Source organism: Sceloporus occidentalis, unplaced genomic scaffold, assembly GCF_023333645.1.
Source record: "Sceloporus occidentalis isolate IW3139 unplaced genomic scaffold, rSceOcc1.0.p SCAF_51, whole genome shotgun sequence".
Lineage (NCBI taxonomy): Eukaryota > Metazoa > Chordata > Lepidosauria > Squamata > Phrynosomatidae > Sceloporus > Sceloporus occidentalis.
In genome coordinates this window covers 5681922-5700272 of record NW_028317031.1, presented here as the reverse complement: position 1 = coordinate 5700272, position 18351 = coordinate 5681922, and the positions used below count along the sequence as shown (strand labels likewise).

At 40.0% G+C, this 18351-nt stretch overlaps 2 protein-coding genes across 2 annotated transcripts; both read left to right on the top strand.

Annotated features, from left to right (window-relative positions):
* Nucleotides 1-960: 960 nt before the first annotated feature.
* On the top strand, nt 961-9845 carry LOC149288514 (cytochrome P450 4B1-like). The gene is made up of 12 exons (XM_089491674.1): nt 961-1152; nt 2697-2841; nt 3127-3171; nt 3496-3623; nt 4429-4553; nt 5657-5808; nt 6830-6936; nt 7462-7652; nt 7961-8094; nt 8291-8355; nt 8765-8847; nt 9677-9845. Exons 1-12 carry the CDS (start codon nt 961-963, stop codon nt 9843-9845), a joined length of 1536 nt encoding a protein of 511 aa, XP_089347800.1.
* Nucleotides 9846-11241: 1396 nt separating this feature from the next.
* LOC149288513 (cytochrome P450 4B1-like) lies at nt 11242-17555 on the top strand. Its single transcript, XM_089491602.1, has 12 exons — nt 11242-11433; nt 11817-11961; nt 12126-12170; nt 12930-13057; nt 14220-14341; nt 14544-14695; nt 14774-14880; nt 15093-15283; nt 15675-15808; nt 16602-16666; nt 17137-17219; nt 17387-17555. The coding sequence occupies exons 1-12, from the start codon at nt 11242-11244 to the stop codon at nt 17553-17555; spliced, it is 1533 nt and encodes a 510-aa protein (XP_089347728.1).
* The last annotated feature ends 796 nt before the right edge of the window (nt 17556-18351 follow it).

Below are 18351 nucleotides of genomic sequence, written 5' to 3'. Positions count from 1 at the left end.
GCGGAGCTTTCACCCCTCACACTGCTCCCATCACTAGACGCACACGGCTGCTGGGTGCTGATGCCGGCCGGCCGCATCAGCACACAGCGGCCGCTTTGGTTAGATTTCGGGAAGCCTGGGGGGCAATTGCCCCCCTGCCCAGCCCGCCCCTGGCACCGAGGGAGGCGTTCATTGCCATTTGCAGCCGCTCAGCGGCTGTCTTCATGGTAAGTCTGCCGCCGCCCAGCCCACGGACCTTCCGGCCCACCGGGAAATTTCCCGGTATCCCGGTGGGCCAGTCCGGCCCTGGCCGCATCAGCACCCAGCGGCCGCTTTGGTTAGATTTCGGGAAGCCTGGGGGGCAATTGCCCCCCTGCCCAGCCCGCCCCTGGCACCGAGGGAGGCGTTCATTGCCATTTGCAGCCGCTCAGCGGCTGTCTTCATGGTAAGTCTGCCGGCCGCCCAGCCCACGGACCTTCCGGCCCACCGGGAAATTTCCCGGTATCCCGGTGGGCCAGTCCGGCCCTGGCTGCACCCTATGTTTTTAAGCTCACATAGTGTGTATATATATATATATATATACATATATATATATATATGTATATTAGTCATGCTATTTAATTAATAAACACATTTTTGCTATTTTGCGGCTTTTAGGGCTCTAGAACCCTGTGATACCCAGCAAACATTCTGAGTTTCTAGAAAAAAAGGAACAGCAAAAAATGTAAAGAAATGAATGACTAAGTAATTAACATTACATTTGGTGAAAGTTTTAGTAATGTATCTGCCCTGCCTTTTTTCTGGCTGTAAGACCCAGGCTTCCCCTCCCCCCTACTAATTATGCTCTCCACCTCCAGGTTTTTCTTGTATGTCTCAATCCCGGAAAAGAAGCCGCTCTTACATCTACAGCCGTACGCGCCAAGCCACTATATAAGCAGCCTCCCATTCAGAGGCGCGGGGCATTCACTGCCCATCATTATCATGGCACCTTATGGGCTGCTGGACCTGCTTTCATTGAATATACCCCAGCTCTGCCGGTGGGCTGGCTGGTTCTGCCTCCTCTTACTCCTTTCCCAAGCGTACAAGCTTTACTTGAAGCGAAAAGAACTGATCAACCAACTCCGGCAATTTCCAGGTCCTAAGACGCACTGGCTCTACGGGAATGCCCACGAGGTAAAGATGCTGTTCCACTTATTCTGCTGAATAGAACAACTTTGTAACTAAATACGGCATTAGAAACATTTTTCCTAATATTGCTGTCTAAGCAAACGCTTCCGAGGAATAATTATTTAACAAAGTAACATTTTCTCAAGGAACGCTTCGCTGCAGCCGTCTGACACACAGATAGAGCTCTGTTGGCTTGAAGGTCTTTGTTGCCATAGCAGCACAAAATCACTTGATGTGATTAAACAGTTTTCCAAAAAGAATTAAATAACAAATGTAATATATTGAAGATTGTGTAATGGTTTTAATGGATATATGATGGGGGAACTAAATGGGACACAGCACATGGTACAGTAATTGTGTTTCCATAGCGGGATTCTATTTTTGTGGCTCAGCTAATACTCGAGTAACCTTCGTACTCATCCAAAGATCTTGATTCTTGGAGGTGCATCACAGTATGCGAAATGGGTCTCTCTATACTGGCTGTATCTTGCTATCCATATCATTATAGACAAAATTGAGTTAAAATAGAACATATTGAGTTAAAAGGAGGTGCAGCTACCTTAGGTACAAACGTCACTTGAGTTTACAAAGCCGAATGTTTGGCTCACCTCTTACCTTCATCGACAGTAAGGGCATAACATGAAGTAATCGCACATAATCCTCGTTAATGATCAGCCATAGTCCTGAGTACCGCTCAACACGACAAACATTCTTCATTTTGGCCCGTATGACATATGTTTGACATATTAGTACTTTTATAGAAATGCTGTGTTCTGCTATAAGCTAGAATGTCCGTTTTCCTCTTATTCCGATCTACCCTGTATTATTTAGCAAGCCACAGATAACACAAGAGGAAAGTACGGATCCAAGCAGATTACTTTATAGTTTATCTAACTAGACACACAAATAAACTCAATTTACAAAACCGTCCATGCAAAAACATCCAATGATCTATTCTAGACAGCGATGCCTTTACCCTCTTTTTATATTTTGGCTACATTTCAGTGTATTTAAGAGTGGACTTTGATCCACGGTTACAGTTCTCTAGATCCAGATAATGTATATCTTATCATGTTTACATAGAGCTTTGTACCGAATCACATCAATGAACCGCTCCGTATCTCTGTAGGTGAGAGGAGTTCATTAAGATTGCAAAACTTATGTACTCATAATTGTGATAATAATAATAATAATAATAAACACTAATTTGTTCCTTTTTCATTCAGGGATCCCCTTTTTTTGCACTCGACTTATTACATTACATTTATATACATAGTGCCAGCAGATTCCGTAGCGCTGTTACAGTAAAATAATTTACATTTACACACAATATCAAAAAGGAGAAGAGAGCTTACAATCCTCCAGACCCGGACTAGCCATCTGGCACACCGTTGGCCCCGTTTACATAGGGGTGATGCAGCGGTTGGCAGGAAAGTAGGATATACATACCGGGTCCCACCATCCCCGTGCATATAGCAAATGATCACTTATTTAACACTTTCACCGTCGTATAAATGCTTTACACTTATTTCTTCTTGTCTCGATTGTAGTTCCGCCAGGATGGGAAGGATTTGGACATTGTGGCTGGCCATGCTGAAAAGTACACTTACGCTTACCCAATGTGGCTAGGAAACTTTTTTGCTTCACTTATTATCTGCCACCCAGATTACGCGAAGACCATTTTATCCAGACAAGGCAGGAAATTATATATATATATATTTATATATAAATGTATTTTTGCTAAACAGAATTTGTGGACTCAGAAAGCTCTGATTGAACAGAATGGTCTTCTGTAGAGCAAAATGTTTTTCCTTAAAGGCATTAATTCAATAATGTGTGTATCTCAATCACAAATGAATATAATCAGTCAGTAATAAATATATATTTACTTTATTGATCTTCGAGTTGCGTGTCTTCTATTGATACACACGGCTGCAGAACTTAGAGACTCTCTAAAAAGTCTTATTTTATATCTTGCAGATCCAAAGGATGATTTTGCGTATTACTTCATTACCCCATGGATTGGTATGTAATACGACTACTATATCGAATTATATATGCATTTAACACCATTGTCCTTAAAAAAAACAAAAAAAAACCCACTTGACTCTTCTTTGAAGGATTCTTCATGGTAGAAAACCTCAACTTTGGTTGGATTGGAGAAGTGGTAATTCTTGGGTAAAAAGTATTTTTTCCTTCCAGCAGTAGCTTTGTAGTGGGAAGTGAATCTAATAGGGTCTGAAAGAATACATGGAAACCTTATTAAGGTACCGTTTTTAATATGTATGGGCCTATTTACATTAACCTTTTTGTTTGCTTTGACCAGTTCTATATTTGTGTGTTATTTAGGGAAAGGGCTGTTGGTCCTGGCCGGACAGAAGTGGTTCCAGCACCGGCGGCTGCTGACTCCCGGGTTTCACTACGATGTGCTGAAGCCGTATGTCAGGCTCATGTCTGACTGTACCAAAGTCATGCTGGTAACAATAACATAGAAGTTATATTATATATTATTATTATTATTATAAATACAGACGTCACAAGAGTAGTTTATATAGTTTATGGACAGGCAAGGAGAGCTAAACCCAGTCCACTTTTTTTACCCCTATTTTCTTTAAGCTTGAGCAAGCATTGAGGAACCCATATGGATTTTGTGATATCAATGACACTTATTAGAAATTCTGGTACCAGCTGTTAAGTGGTGATATAAACCAGAGCTGCTTGGTGATGTTCCACAAGTTCTTCCAATAGTGCATAGATTCAGGAACATCTCATTGTTACATAGTACATAAGGTAGAAAAAAAAACCCGATGTCCATCAAGTTCAACCCTTCTTACCTAACCTTCCTACTCTTGATCTCAGACCAGCAAGTATGAATTAATCAGAATTTGTTCTTTACATGATTTAAATTTGCTCTCAAGTCTCAACCCTACCAAGTCTCAAGGTATCCCAAGTACAAGGATGGAATGAGGTCAAACATCACAAGACTTCCCTTTCTTCCAACTCTGTCCTCTTCCTGAATTTATTATTCATTTAAAATGCCAAAGGAGATCATTAACACCTAACTGAGTCATATCCACTCTGTAGATAATGATTTTTTTTTTTAGTAATTCAGACTATAAATCAATGCATTACCAAACCAACATTAGGGTCATACTGTGACACCCTACACCCCCAGGTTCTGAAGCCACAGACCATACAATGCTCTACAATTAACTGTTGCGTATAACACTTGATCTATTTATATTGTGCCCTCTCTCTCTCTCTTGGGTTTAATTGTTTTAGGATAAATGGGACAGATTGGTTTCAGATCAGAAGCCAGTAGAGCTTTTCCATCATGTCAGCCTGATGACGCTGGACACCATCATGAAATGTGCCTTCAGTTATCAGAGCAACTGCCAGCATAACAGGTTTGTCAGCCTCCTATATAATAATGTATTTCATTTGCTAATCCGGCAATCCAATGTCATGTTCCTGCCTCTTGGGGTTTTCTTTCTGTTTGTTTTTTTTACCATTATCCTGAGATATTGAATCACCTTTAAGTTTGTATCATCCAAAAAACTGGCATTGGTAGGACACTGGAAATGCATGTCCCATGCAATTAATCATACCATTCCCAAATATTATAAAATGTGGTCATTATGGCTGGACAGTGACGTTAGACCAATAAAGTGATAAATGAACTCACAATTATACACCTTAAAGGTTCAAGACAAACTATAAGTAGTGCTAACTCGGTTATGATGTTTATGTTTAAATGTTAGTACGTTAGTATGCAACAAGACAACCAAAGAGTTACTCAACATGGCTCAGCAATGTTTGAATCTAAACATACAAAGTACATTTAAAATAACAGAGGAGTATAACACAAGGTACGACATTCATAGATTCATAGATAAAATATATGGCTGCAAATATAATTGAATGTTAGTACTGCAAAAATTTGTAATATGTTAAAATCTCCATCCTGTATGTAACAAGTTGACATATGCACCCAGACCCCCTGAAAAAAATCCAGGGAGGTTTAGGGTCAGAGTATGCAGAGTATGTTATTGGATGTTGATGTACTTTATCATGTTTAGACTTGCCTCTGAAAACTCAATAAAATCTCTTTAAAAAAAAAAAAAAAACTGGCGTTGGAGGCTACGGAACTGATTATTTTTAATTGTTGTTTTTTTTTAATTTTGAAAAAGTTTTTTTTAAATGTTGAGAAAAGTTCGAAGCTTTTAGTTTGCCAGACGTCCAGGTTTAATATTTGGGTGTTGGAACTATTGGACAATGAAACTTCTTTTTTGCCCCTTAAAATTTCTAAGGGATAAGGAATGTGGTGTCTGGGTTTTATTTTTCCTTTTCACAAACAGACAAAAATAGCCTTGTCAGCCGCCCTTACCTTTCAAAAAAAAGCTTCTCCACCCTCTCATCCATTAGACGGATTAAAACTCACAATATTAGCATTGTGTGTGTCTGAAAAGCTTTGGACTCCACCTGTTATGTCCTTTTTTTGTTCCTACAGTGAAAATGCTTATATCAAGGCAGTTTACGAGTTATCTTACCTGGTGGATCACAGATTCCGCTGTTTCCCGTATCACAACGACCTTATCTTCTACTTCAGCCCCCATGGGTTCCGTTTCCGACGGGCATTGAAAGTAGCTCATCAGCACACAGGTAACCCTACCACTAAGGTACGATGTAGCGTGTAGGGAAGATACGCAACCAAAGATGAGCCCAAATGAGTCTGATGAACCCAGTTGTAAAAGGACTTGTTCATGCTACACACAGACAAGTTATATACACTAAGCATTAACAAAATAAATATGGAAATGCAATGCATTGGAAAACAAAAATGATATCAAGCTGGAGGATAAGGAAGAACCTGCTGATCCCATCTCTAATGACAAAATAAAGGAGGAATCCCCAAACAGTCAGAAATTACAATATTTATTAGACAAAAAGGATGCCCATGTTATAGCCACGTTTCAACCATAATGATGAGGGTCTGATATTATTGTATAATGCCCTTCCCTGATGAAGACCCTCTTAATTAGGGTCAAAATATTGCTTTTACATCATATCATAAAAATGATTTTCCCAGCACCAGGAACCTCAATATGACCGCACACCATCCACCACAAGTCTATCCTTTATGTTTGTTTCAGGAGCCAAGAAGTCAAATTTAGGAGACAACTTGACTTTCATAGATAACCCGATAGGAAAATTGGATTTAGTCGTATTAGCCCAACAGACAATAGTTGAACTCGATACCTTTTGTTAAGCCAAGACAGAAAAAGATGTAAAGTTAGACATTTGTTCTTCAGATGGTAAGAAAAATCTATTATAAATTAGCCAAAAAAACACGCTCAGAAGCTATGGCTTTTTGATTACTGGGATTTGTCAAGCACTGATATAATGAATTTGGGCAGAAAATTTAATAGATTAATCAAGAAAAATAATATGATAGGGTAAACAAGGCGGTTTAGGTTTAGTATAATTATCATGAAGGCTTCAAAGCTCATATAAGAGTAGACGAGGGGTTTCAAAGGACATTCCTCTTGGAATCCCAGTATATTAACACAGATGACTGCCGGCGTTTTATTATATTGCTTTAAGGGTTTACGGCATAGGATCACATTTTTAGACTCCACATAGAAAGCTCTTTTAATAGCTATGGCTTTGTCTCCCTACACAGATGAAGTAATAAAGAGAAGAAAAGAATCTCTGAAGCACGATAAAGAGCTGGAGAAAATCAAACCGAAAAGGCATCTGGATTTTCTTGATATCCTTTTGTGTGCGCGGGTAATGTGTCTCTCCTCCGAATATCTGAGTCATATATTATAAACATTAGTGTATCACATTATTATTACGGGCAACTTTTTAAAGAAACTCATATTCTAAATGGATTCCATGGGGTCTGAGGTTCTCAGGTGGTTCTAGTGCTTCCTTCTAAGTCAATTCATATTAAAAAAAGAAATGAACTTTAAACTGAAGCTATGCGTATTTTTTCTAACAATATGGGAAAATGGGTGAAAATATCCCAAATGGTTCTTCTGATGTAAAACACAGTGTTGGAGTTCCGAAGCTGTATTAGATGTAGCTAAAGATGTGCTTTGTTCAAATTTAATTTTAAAAGTACAGACCAGCGTTCATAGGAAATGTTAGAGGGGACATCGATGTGTTCTGATGATGTCCCTGAGATGACCACCAACATCCTTCATTAAATTAATGATAGCTCTGATAGCTGAGGAACTACGTGATATTTCTCAGAAACCATTTTCTTTACATTTTCTTAGTCTTACTGGCTGCTTCATTCTCTTTTTCTAGGATGAACATGGTCAGGGTCTGTCTGATGAGGACCTGCGCGCAGAGGTGGACACCTTCATGTTTGAGGGACACGATACTACGGCCAGCGGGATCTCTTGGATCTTATATTGCATGGCAAAGTACCCAGAACACCAGAAGAAATGCAGAGAGGAGATCCAGGAGGTCATGGGAGACAGAGACACTGTGGAATGGTAATGATATATAATCCAAAATCTTTGATGCTTTTTTTTTAATGGTTCAATTTTTACTCCATAGTACCCAGCGGCCTTGGGTAGCCACCTCTCTAGTGTCATGGAAGATGACCTATCGATTCTCCTTAGCAACACAAGACATTCAAGTGCTTCCGTTTTCTGAATAAGGGTCACCACAAAAGGGAATTACAAAAATATCAAATTCTGGCAAAAACTGTCAAAGTTGAGACTTCAATATCTGACCCTCACGAATTGGGGATTGTTAGGCCCGAAGCCTAATTTTCTCTTTATGAATTCTGTTTTCCCAGGGACGATCTGGGGAAACTGACTTACACAACCTATTGCATTAAGGAGAGCCTACGTCTATATCCGCCGGTTCCTGGAGTAGCTCGCAAACTCAGCCAGCCAATCACATTCTGCGATGGGAGGAGTTTACCAAAAGGTCAGTTAACGATGTTCTAAAAGAAAACAAAAAAATAACATAATTTATATACAAAGTTATTATATAATCAATGACCCCAGCTATCTTTATTATTAAAAAAATCCTATTCAACTGGGGTGTCTCCTTTTTTTGCTCTTTTTATAATTATTTTTTGTCCTATAAAGATTTAATTACCTTGTTTTTAATCTACCGACAGGTGCTATTGTACTCCTGAGTATTTATTGCATGAATAGATCTTCTATCATATGGAAAAACCCAGAGGTAATTGGAAACAAAATTACCAGTCAGTCCATGTTTATAGTGGACCCAGAATCACAATGACATATCGGAGAACGAGGGGTTATTAAATTCAAGGATGCTGGCTACTAATTAAAAAACTAAGATATCCCTAGACTGTGGCAAGTAACAGACAAAGCCAACAGAGCGCTACCAGAACAAGATTTTGTATTCCCTGGACCTCTTGGGTTATTGTGACCGAGAGATGAGTCCCATTTTATTATTCATAAAATCTCTATACACATTGCTGAGTCAGCATTCACTTATACTTATAGTTAGCTTGCAATCAGCGGACTTTGTGGTCTCCGCTATTCTTGTAGCATAACATGCCAAATGAAGGTGTAACGGGCTTATATCACCTTTTAAATGATTATTCCTGAACTGTTATTTCCAGGTGTTTGATCCCCTGAGGTTTTCCCCCGAAAATTCATCCGAAAGACACTCGCATGCCTTCCTGCCCTTCTCGGCAGGATCAAGGTAAGAGCATCCAACAAATGAGCATTCAAAGTAAAACGATAAAATCAAAAAGAATGGGAACCCTAATCGGTTAAACTTAAACTTTAATACATATCGTTAAAAAACCATAGAAGGGGTAAAATAAACTCAAACTAAAAATAGTCATATAATATATATATATATATATATATATATATATATATGTACACTTGCTCAAGTTCTAACACAATATAAACAATATAGCCCTAGTGTGGTTCCTGTAAGTCTAAAGGGTTAACTCCTATAACCAAACGCTACATTTTCGGTCATCCAAATGTCCAGATCTCATACAATGGCTTGGGATAAAAATATGCTCGTTAAACTGTGATTACGAGTAATGTCCTAAAAAATTTTGCGCCGGGTAAGAACATTTTGAAATAAAAAACTTAAAATGTGTTAAAATGTAAAAAAAAATAAAAAAATATTTTATTACCAAAGTAACCATCGGAATGGTCCTGCTGATGTCACCATTCCTTTGGTTGCTATGGTTTTCATTCCACTATTCAGACTTCATACCATAATGACATTTTTATACGAATGACCTAATTACTTGGATCCTTCGCTCTCGGAGGGTGATGATGAACAATTCGGTGGAATACACTGGTTTATCTTGACACGGTTTTAGAGCGTTGGCAGTCAGATATTGGATGTAGTTAATTGATAGTCGTTCCTGCGTTGCTCGTGGCTTACGTTTGCCCACCAGCCCTCGTGCCTAGGAGAACTCCGGATGTGCCCCACGAGTGGTTACTTAGCAGCCGGGGATGGGGTGTTGTCGCTTTGTTTGAAGTTGCATCTGTTTTCCTTCCACCAGGAACTGCATCGGCCAGAACTTTGCTATGAACGAGATGAAAGTGGCAGCGGCCTTGACCTTAAAAAGATTTCAATTGACTCCCGACCCTGCCAACGAGCCGCTGAAAGTACCCCAGTTAGTGTTACGTTCGGTGAATGGCGTTCACCTGTACCTGAAGAAGGTGGAATGAGGAGGAAACGGGTTCTAAAATGATGTATTCATTTAAAAATGTTTTTACATTTTTTTTAAAGAAAATCTGTCTTCCATTTTGAATGTCTCTATGATGTCATTTTTTTTACGTGGCTGGAGCTGCATATGGATAAATAAAATATATATATTGTTGAATGGTTTCTTTTATTACGAACATTTAACTTATTCCCACAAATATTAAATGAGCGCTCTTCTGCTATAGGATATCATTCTTACCTTGCGTTTAATACAGATTATAAAAGTAACGTTTTTTGAGTGCCAGTAATCTGCTGCTCACAAGATAAAACAGGTCAGGTTACTATTGTTCAGGTTTATAACTGAACCTCAACTCCAAGCTGGCACCTTCTGACCCTCTCTCCGCAACTCGCATACGCACTGGCACATATTGTTACATACTAACTCCTTCACGCCAACACATGCACACTCATGTTAACATTCATTCATGCTCACACACATTCACATACATATTCATGCTCACACACTAAACACTTATAAATGTAAATATACATAAACCCTCACATACAGTCATATAAATTAATTATAAATGATACTACACGTAGTGTGTAGTGTGGTGTCCTGGACTCCTGGGTCTCTCTCTGTGATGGGCTGTTTTTTACTAGTCTTTTGGCAACTGAAAGGAAGAAATCAAATCATTTAACTGAATGCAGTTCCTACAATGTCCGTGAGATCGGGTTTCCAGCATTTCAACACACTGCAGTGACACTGCGATCAAGTTACACAACAACACAACACACAATCCCCACTGCCCTGCTGCAGCTCCCTCCCTCCCACTCCCTGCCGGGTCTATGAGTTCCCTCCCTCCTCTTCACCAAACAGAAACGTTAACTATTTGCTGCCCTCCATACCAAGAATCCACTCCTCATTCCGCTTGCCTGTTGCGGGCTGGGATGGGGCCGGTCAAAATGCATCCACAAAGGGCCGGTCCGACTGACACTTTGTGAACAATTTCACGGGGAGGCCGGAGCGCAGCGGGGTCAAAAAAACGTGAGATTACGCGACCCCAAGGGGAAAGTGCGAGCAACCGGAGAGAAAGCTACCGGTGAGGTGAGGGGGGTGCGAGAGGGAGGGAGCGCATGTGTGAATATATGTATGTTAGAATGATGATGTATGTATAAGTGAATGTGTGTTGACATGAATGTGTATGTAAGCATGTTTGTGTAATCGTTTGTTAGCATGGATATATATTTGTATGGATGTGTAAGGATGTGTGTTAGCGTGTATGTGTATGTGTTTATGTGGTAGCATGAATGTGTGTGAATGAGCATGAATGTGTGTTGTGAGTGCATATGTTGGTGGCAAGGGGCTGATTGCCACCTCTGATTGCAGGCTGCAGCCAGTGTTAGCCGGTACCCAGCATGGCATCCCCCATACTGCGCTCTGTACTGTCCTTGAATACGGATGAGCTGTACCGGTGGGCTGCCTGGATCTGCCTCCTGTCAGTGCTGTACAAAGCAGTCAGGCTGTTTTGGAAATGGAGAGAACTGGTCGCAGCCTTCAGACCCTTCCCTGGTCCAAAGTGCCACTGGTTGTACGGAAATGCTCACGAGGTAAAAAACATACATTTTGTCCAATATCTACCGATTTTCCTAACTTTCTCTGTTAAAGAGACACTCTTGCCATCATACGCACTTTAATGCATATGATTATCCCCCGATATATATTTGCCCCTTTCCCCATCACCAGTTATTTAATCAGTAGAGCATCAGTAAACATGGGGGGCTGCAGCTGTGGAGCTGCACCTTCTCCCTAAGATAAGCACTTTTTGGTAAATGGTTTGAAGAATGCGTATGAAAGTACTTATATATATACTTCCATATGCATTCTTGTTCTTAGTCCCGGGTATTATCCTGTCCGTTCAATAACACCCGACTGTCCCGTGTGGGGAATAGGTATATATTATTACATACGGATGATCATGCCTGTAATTCAGTTTCTGCAGATCGGGAAAGATCTGGATCGTGTGCTTGCCTGGTCCCAGAGACACCAGTATGGCTTCCCGTTGTGGCTGGGAAACTTCTTAGCTTGTCTGATAATCACTCACCCGGATTACGCGAAGGCTGTGCTGTCTCGACAGGGTAAGGAACGACTTTTCTGAATATATAATAAAGTGAATATTTAGTATATTTGGTTTGTGTTAATGTGTGATTTAGGACTGGTTTTCCTCCTGGTTGGCAGACGAATGCCTTGGGTTCCATGTTCTTAGGTTGTTGATGGAAGTGAATCATCTTTTTTTCCCCAGATCCAAAGGACAACATGGCCTATAAATTTATAGTCCCTTGGATCGGTACGTATTTATCCTCATATCTCACATCTCTAATTCCTACCACATTTTTGCCTAAAACCCAAACTTCTGGTAAATGAGATTTTTATTTCCAAATGCATTTAGATGTTTCGCTGTTACAACGCTGGGGGTTATTACTGTATACAGCGCTGGGGGTTATTACTGTATTCAGCGCTGGGAGTTATTACTACGCTGGGGTATATTACTGTATACAGCGCTGGGGTATATTACTGTATACAGCGCTGGGGAATATTACTGTATACAGCGCTGGGGTATATTACTGTATACAGCGCTGGGGTATATTACTGTATACAGCGCTGGGGTATATTACTGTATACAGCGCTGGGGTATATTACTGCGCTGGGGAATATTACTGTATACAGCGCTGGGGTATATTACTGTATACAGCACTGGGGTATATTACTGCGCTGGGGTATATTACTGTATGCAGCGCTGGGGTATATTACAGCACTGGGGTATATTACGCTATAGCTCTGCAGTAGACAGCAGGAAACGTGTTACTCTAACCCATCATCTTCCATGGGGTAAAATTATAAATAATTTCACTCGGAAGGCCTGGGGCGCGCTGTGTTTCTCCCGAGATTGCCTGCAGGAAAATCCTGTAACCTCTTGATATTTGGACTTCACCTCAATCCCAACCCAACCTGACCCTTTTCCATTAAATCCCATATATATATATATATATATATATATGACTTTTCGCACTGTTCTGATTAGGCACTTTTGTGTCCGTTGCTGCAGGGGAAGGATTATTGGTGTCGTCCGGACCGAAGTGGTTCCAGCACCGGCGGCTGCTGACCCCCGGGTTTCACTACGATGTGCTGAAGCCGTACGTGAAAGTTATGTCCGACTGCACCAGGGTCATGCTGGTAACAAATCTTCTATATATATAAAATCAGTTCTTGGCGTCATGCATGCTTTAATTCCCATACTGTACGCATATATATATCACTATATCACCCACCTAGCGAGTCTTACTTCCCCTATCATCTAAATCCAGCCCTATTCACTGTGTAAATAAATGTGAACTTTGTGTCATAAAACACACACGCAGGTTATTTAGTACAGCGCTTCGACAAACTTTGGGGAAGAAACTTTTTAAGCACATTACACCCGAGACCAAGAACCAAAAAACAAGTTATCAATATTGTAACAGCTTCAACGTATTGTACAATTTAAGGTTCTGGTTAATGAACTATTCCTTCCTGCTCTCTCTTTACATCTTAAGAAGATGTCGTTTTCGTGACATGTTTTCTTGGAGGAACCTTGTATCATTCTGAGCACCGGCTTGAAATGTCCTGTAGACCGTTGGTGGCCAACAGAGCACAGTTTCTGTAACCCTGATTATAGCGTCGTTTGGTGTGTATCCACACGGGTCGCCATTCAATCAGGCTACTAGATTTTGTTCATAGCAGGTGCCGCTCCGATCAGGGACCGTAAACACTGTCTGTTTGGACAACAAAATAAACTGACAAGCAAAGGGCTGTTTAGAACTTCAACTGTGACGGCTTAACAACATTGTTTAATGAATTTATTAAATCTACTTGCCCCATCCTTCTTCTCCCTGCCCACCAGTGAGGTTCTGCAAGTTAACAGAGTAACCACTGTTCCTCATAAGATATTATAAGGATATACAGCTTACCTAAAACATTATAGAATTTGAGGCAGATTAGAACCATCTGGCCCATCTAGACTGTCCATTTTCTCCCCATGTAAAGACTCAAACCTTAATTAGTCCTCGGGATTGTCTTCAGGAAGTTTCCCCCTGTAGAGCTAAATTGTAGAAGCCTCGGTAAGTTCTCAATGATTGTTTAATTACAGGTTTGTTAAACTTGCTCTTCGAGAGCCAACATCCAGACAGTGTCCTGGCGATTCTACTCCACCAACTGCTGGAGGGCTGCATGCTGGGCACCAATGTTATTTTTCTGCTGAATTTAAATTAATTGTTAATATGCTATGTTCCCTAGTACATAGCATATTACCCCTCTGCTCGAATCTAGTATTTTTTAGCCTCGGCCCTTGTGGTTTCAGGATAAGTTTGGGGAATTTGTTCCAGATCATTCGTTGGAGGTTTTTCATGATGTCAGCCTGATGACACTGGACACCATCATGAAATGTGCTTTTAGTTACAACAGCAACTGCCAGACTGACAGGTTGGGAAACAATCATTATTGTCTTTTTTTTATATTTCACGATCGACATAAATGATTGAATAAAAGGGAAGAATCATTCATATAATTTTCTGCCATAAGTTTCTCCACTTCTTGGTCTCGTTGGACGGACTATTCTTTGCTGGTAATTTTAAATGAAATTTCAGTTCATGGATCACTTTGTTTTGCCCCCTCTCTTTTTTAGTGAAAATGCATATATAAAATCTGTATATGAGTTATCCAGCCTTGTGGACCACAGGTTTCGGAATTTCCTGTATCACAATGACCTTATTTACTCCGTAACTCCCCATGGATACCGCTTTAGGAGAGCGCTGAGAGAAGCCCACCAGCACACGGGTGAGCAACGTGCTTTCCCTCACCAACTTCCCACACCTTAGTAAATCTATCACCGGCTACATTTTATATATTCTGTAGATAAAGTTATACAGCAACGGAAGGAGTCTTTGAGATATGGAAAGGAGCTGGATAAGGTACAGCAGAGGAGACACTTGGACTTTCTGGACATTCTACTCTGTGCAAGGGTAAGCTCCAGTGGACAACTAGTGTGATTTTGTTTTATTGGGTTATTGTTAACCACCTCCAGGTATTATATCTCCAGGTGTTATACAGGAAGGTGCAATTTTATGTTGAATCCATGGATTGTATCCCACCATGTGCTTTGGGAGTCTACATCTATATTGACCTGCCTCAGTGTGAAGACAAACGTCTTTGGAACAATGCATTGTTTCTTTAGGATGAGAATGGCCAGGGTCTGTCAGATGAAGATATACGGGCTGAGGTGGACACCTTCATGTTTGAGGGACACGATACTACGGCCAGCGGGATCTCCTGGCTCTTCTACTGCTTGGCCAAATACCCCGAGCACCAGCAGAAATGCCGAGAGGAGATCAGAGAAGTCCTAGGAGACAGAGATTGTGTGGAGTGGTGGGAATTATCTGTAGATATATACAGAAACATTTTTAATATTTCTTCAAATAAATACCATCAGCAAAATAAGCTCTGATTTAATATACTGTGAATTGGGATAATTGACTCATATTTAAGTATATAGGTGTATGTGTTTTGCCATGTTTTCAAATAGATGAGTTAAATGTACAAGGAAAGTGATTTCCCCCCAAGGTCTGTCATAGATTATTTCCCATTACTTGACTGTGCAACAGAGGCAGAGGTAGGAAGAGAGAGAGAATTAATACTAGATCAGTGTTGAAGTTCTTTTAGGTTTTGTTTTTTTACAGGTTTTACATTCGCAATGTGTTGATGAACATCCGAATTCATGGGGGATACACTGAATGTATTACATATTATATATAAACAGGGAAGACCTGGGAAAGATGACCTATACCACCTGGTGCATTAAGGAGAGTCTGCGTCTCTACCCCCCAGTGCCAGGGATCGCACGTAAGCTCAACAAACCTATCACCTTCTGTGACGGGCGAACACTTCCAGCGGGTTAGTCTGCTTTATGAGAAAATGGAATATAGAATATATATCATTATATAAGTTATGGTGGGTAAAGGCGATGGAAAACCCTTCCACTTAAAATTAAGGGGGTAGTAGAAGCATTATTACACACTCATCTACAGACACCAGAAAGCTTGTTTTTCCCTCAGAAATCTCATGGTGCTGCCACAACCACAAGGGATTCTGGGAAGGCACATGCAAATAAGGTCAACAATTATCACCTTTGCCTCTATATCCACTTTATACATGAGCGGTGATCTGGTTACTGCACCTCTTACCAAGTTCTGTCTAAAGGCTGTCTTGTACAGCGGGCAATTGCTTTCAAGGGATCCATGTATAAAGTGGATATAGAGGCAAAAGGTGATCATTGTTGATCTTATTTGCATGTGCCTTCCCAGAATCCCTTGTGGTTGTGGCAGCACCATGAGATTTCTGAGGGAAAAACAAGCCTTCTGGCTTGTCTGGTGTCTGTAGATGAGTGTTTAATAATACTTCTACTACCCCTTAAAACATATATATTAATTTTTTATGCGCCATCGGTCACATACAACGATCTATAGTCCTCTGAACCCCTGAAAACATTCTAAACCATACCTGGGAGAAAGGTTAGCTAATACTATCGCCACTAATACATTCATATTCTCTTTTTTGCAACCAAAAGGTATTGGTGGAAATATGCGCCTTATTCTCGTGAAGATTTTTTGATTTGCCCGCATGTGTCCTAGGTTTTTTCAGATGCTGTGGATAATGGATCACGTATGATGTTTGCATTTTCTTGTAGGTTCTGTGATCATTTTGTCCATCTACGCCATAAACAGATCCTTAAGTTTATGGAAAGACCCAGAGGTAAGGAATGCACGCGTTCGATATAAACGGCAAATAACTGATTCATTTCTGTCTCGGGTGGTCTCTCAAATAAAGACAATATTCTGGCTTAGGCTTAGGCTGACAGTGCCTAGGAGGACAGGTTTGGAGGAAGCAGCATGCCTGAAGCGAAAGCTTGGGTAGATTGCTCTATTGGACCATCAAGCTCCCCTGTGCTTTGATGCTCAATGGATCGTTACAAAGAAGCCCTGTTGCCATAAAACCCCATAGCCACTTCCCCCAGTAACCATTCCTTAACATTAGAGCATTTTGGGCAGGATTCATATAAGTTTGTGTTGTATTTTTGTTTTGTATTGTATTTTTTATATATTTTGTATTGTATTATATATTGTATTTTTGTATGTTTGTATAAATGCTCTTTTCTGTTACATCTGGTAATAAAATACGAATGATAATGTTCCAATTCTCACGTTGTTATGTACATGTTCCAGGTGTTTGACCCTTTGAGGTTTTCTTCAGATAATTCAATCAACAGACACCCCCATGCCTTCCTTCCATTCTCCGCAGGGTCTAGGTAAGGATAACGTTTCTATAAAGAAACTCATTATAATAAATAGAAAATAAATACATTTTTGAATGAATGAAGTTATTTTTTCCAGCCTTTTACAAAAACATGATTTGTTTATTCCAATGTATTGTGATTCTTAAAAAAAATCATCTGAAGTCTTTGCGTTACTCCAGGAACTGCATCGGGCAGAACTTTGCTATGAATGAGATGAAAGTGGCAGCGGCTCTGACCTTACAGAGATTCCAATTGCTACCAGACCTTAAGAACGAGCCACAAAAAGCTCCGCAAATAGTTTTACGCTCTCTGAATGGAATTCGCCTTTACTTTAAGCCCATGGAGTAAACTGATGAAGTAATTTAAAGTGAAATATTAATAACTCATATTTTAGATAAGATGTGCTTTTCATGAGCTTTACAAAGAGGAAGGTTTACAATTAAAGTTTTTTAGATTGTAAGCTCTTTTGAGCAGGGTCCTTCTCACCTTTTGTTCCAAATTGCTATGTGATGTACTACTTGTTATGTTTACCACTTGTACAACGCTGTGGGATATGACAGCGTTATATAATTCAATAAATAAGAGCAATAATAATAAAAGTTGCATTTTTTTAAGTCGATTTATCGGAAACCTATTGTAAACGTGTTTAATCTTCCACCAGTAGGGGGCAGCAGACAATAGACACAGAATGCCCTATACAGAAGAAGAAAAGAAAATAATGCAATTAACCGTTTACTCACAAACAATATGCAAATACCACTAAATCAGCAAAATAATAATAAAAAAGAGGCGGCTTTTAAACTGAACACTGCCTGAGCAGTTAGCCCACTTTTAACCCCATTCACACCAGAGGAATGTATCGTAATACAACTTAATGAACAAACTTCAGGTATTCAGCTTCCTAAAGTAACAGAAACCCTTTTTTAAAAAAAAAAGTGTTTTATTTGGGCTACTAAGCCTATAACTTTATTTACTGCCATACTAGTGTCTTGGCTAATAAGCTTCTGTGCTCATGGCATGCACCCTGGGACTTCTCGCCCTATATTTATTTAGGGTGCCCATATCGGTAATTTTTTTTTACAGGACAGGTAAACATTTCATGCATTGTTAACCAGCATATATAAAGTTCCTCTCTGCAGTATGT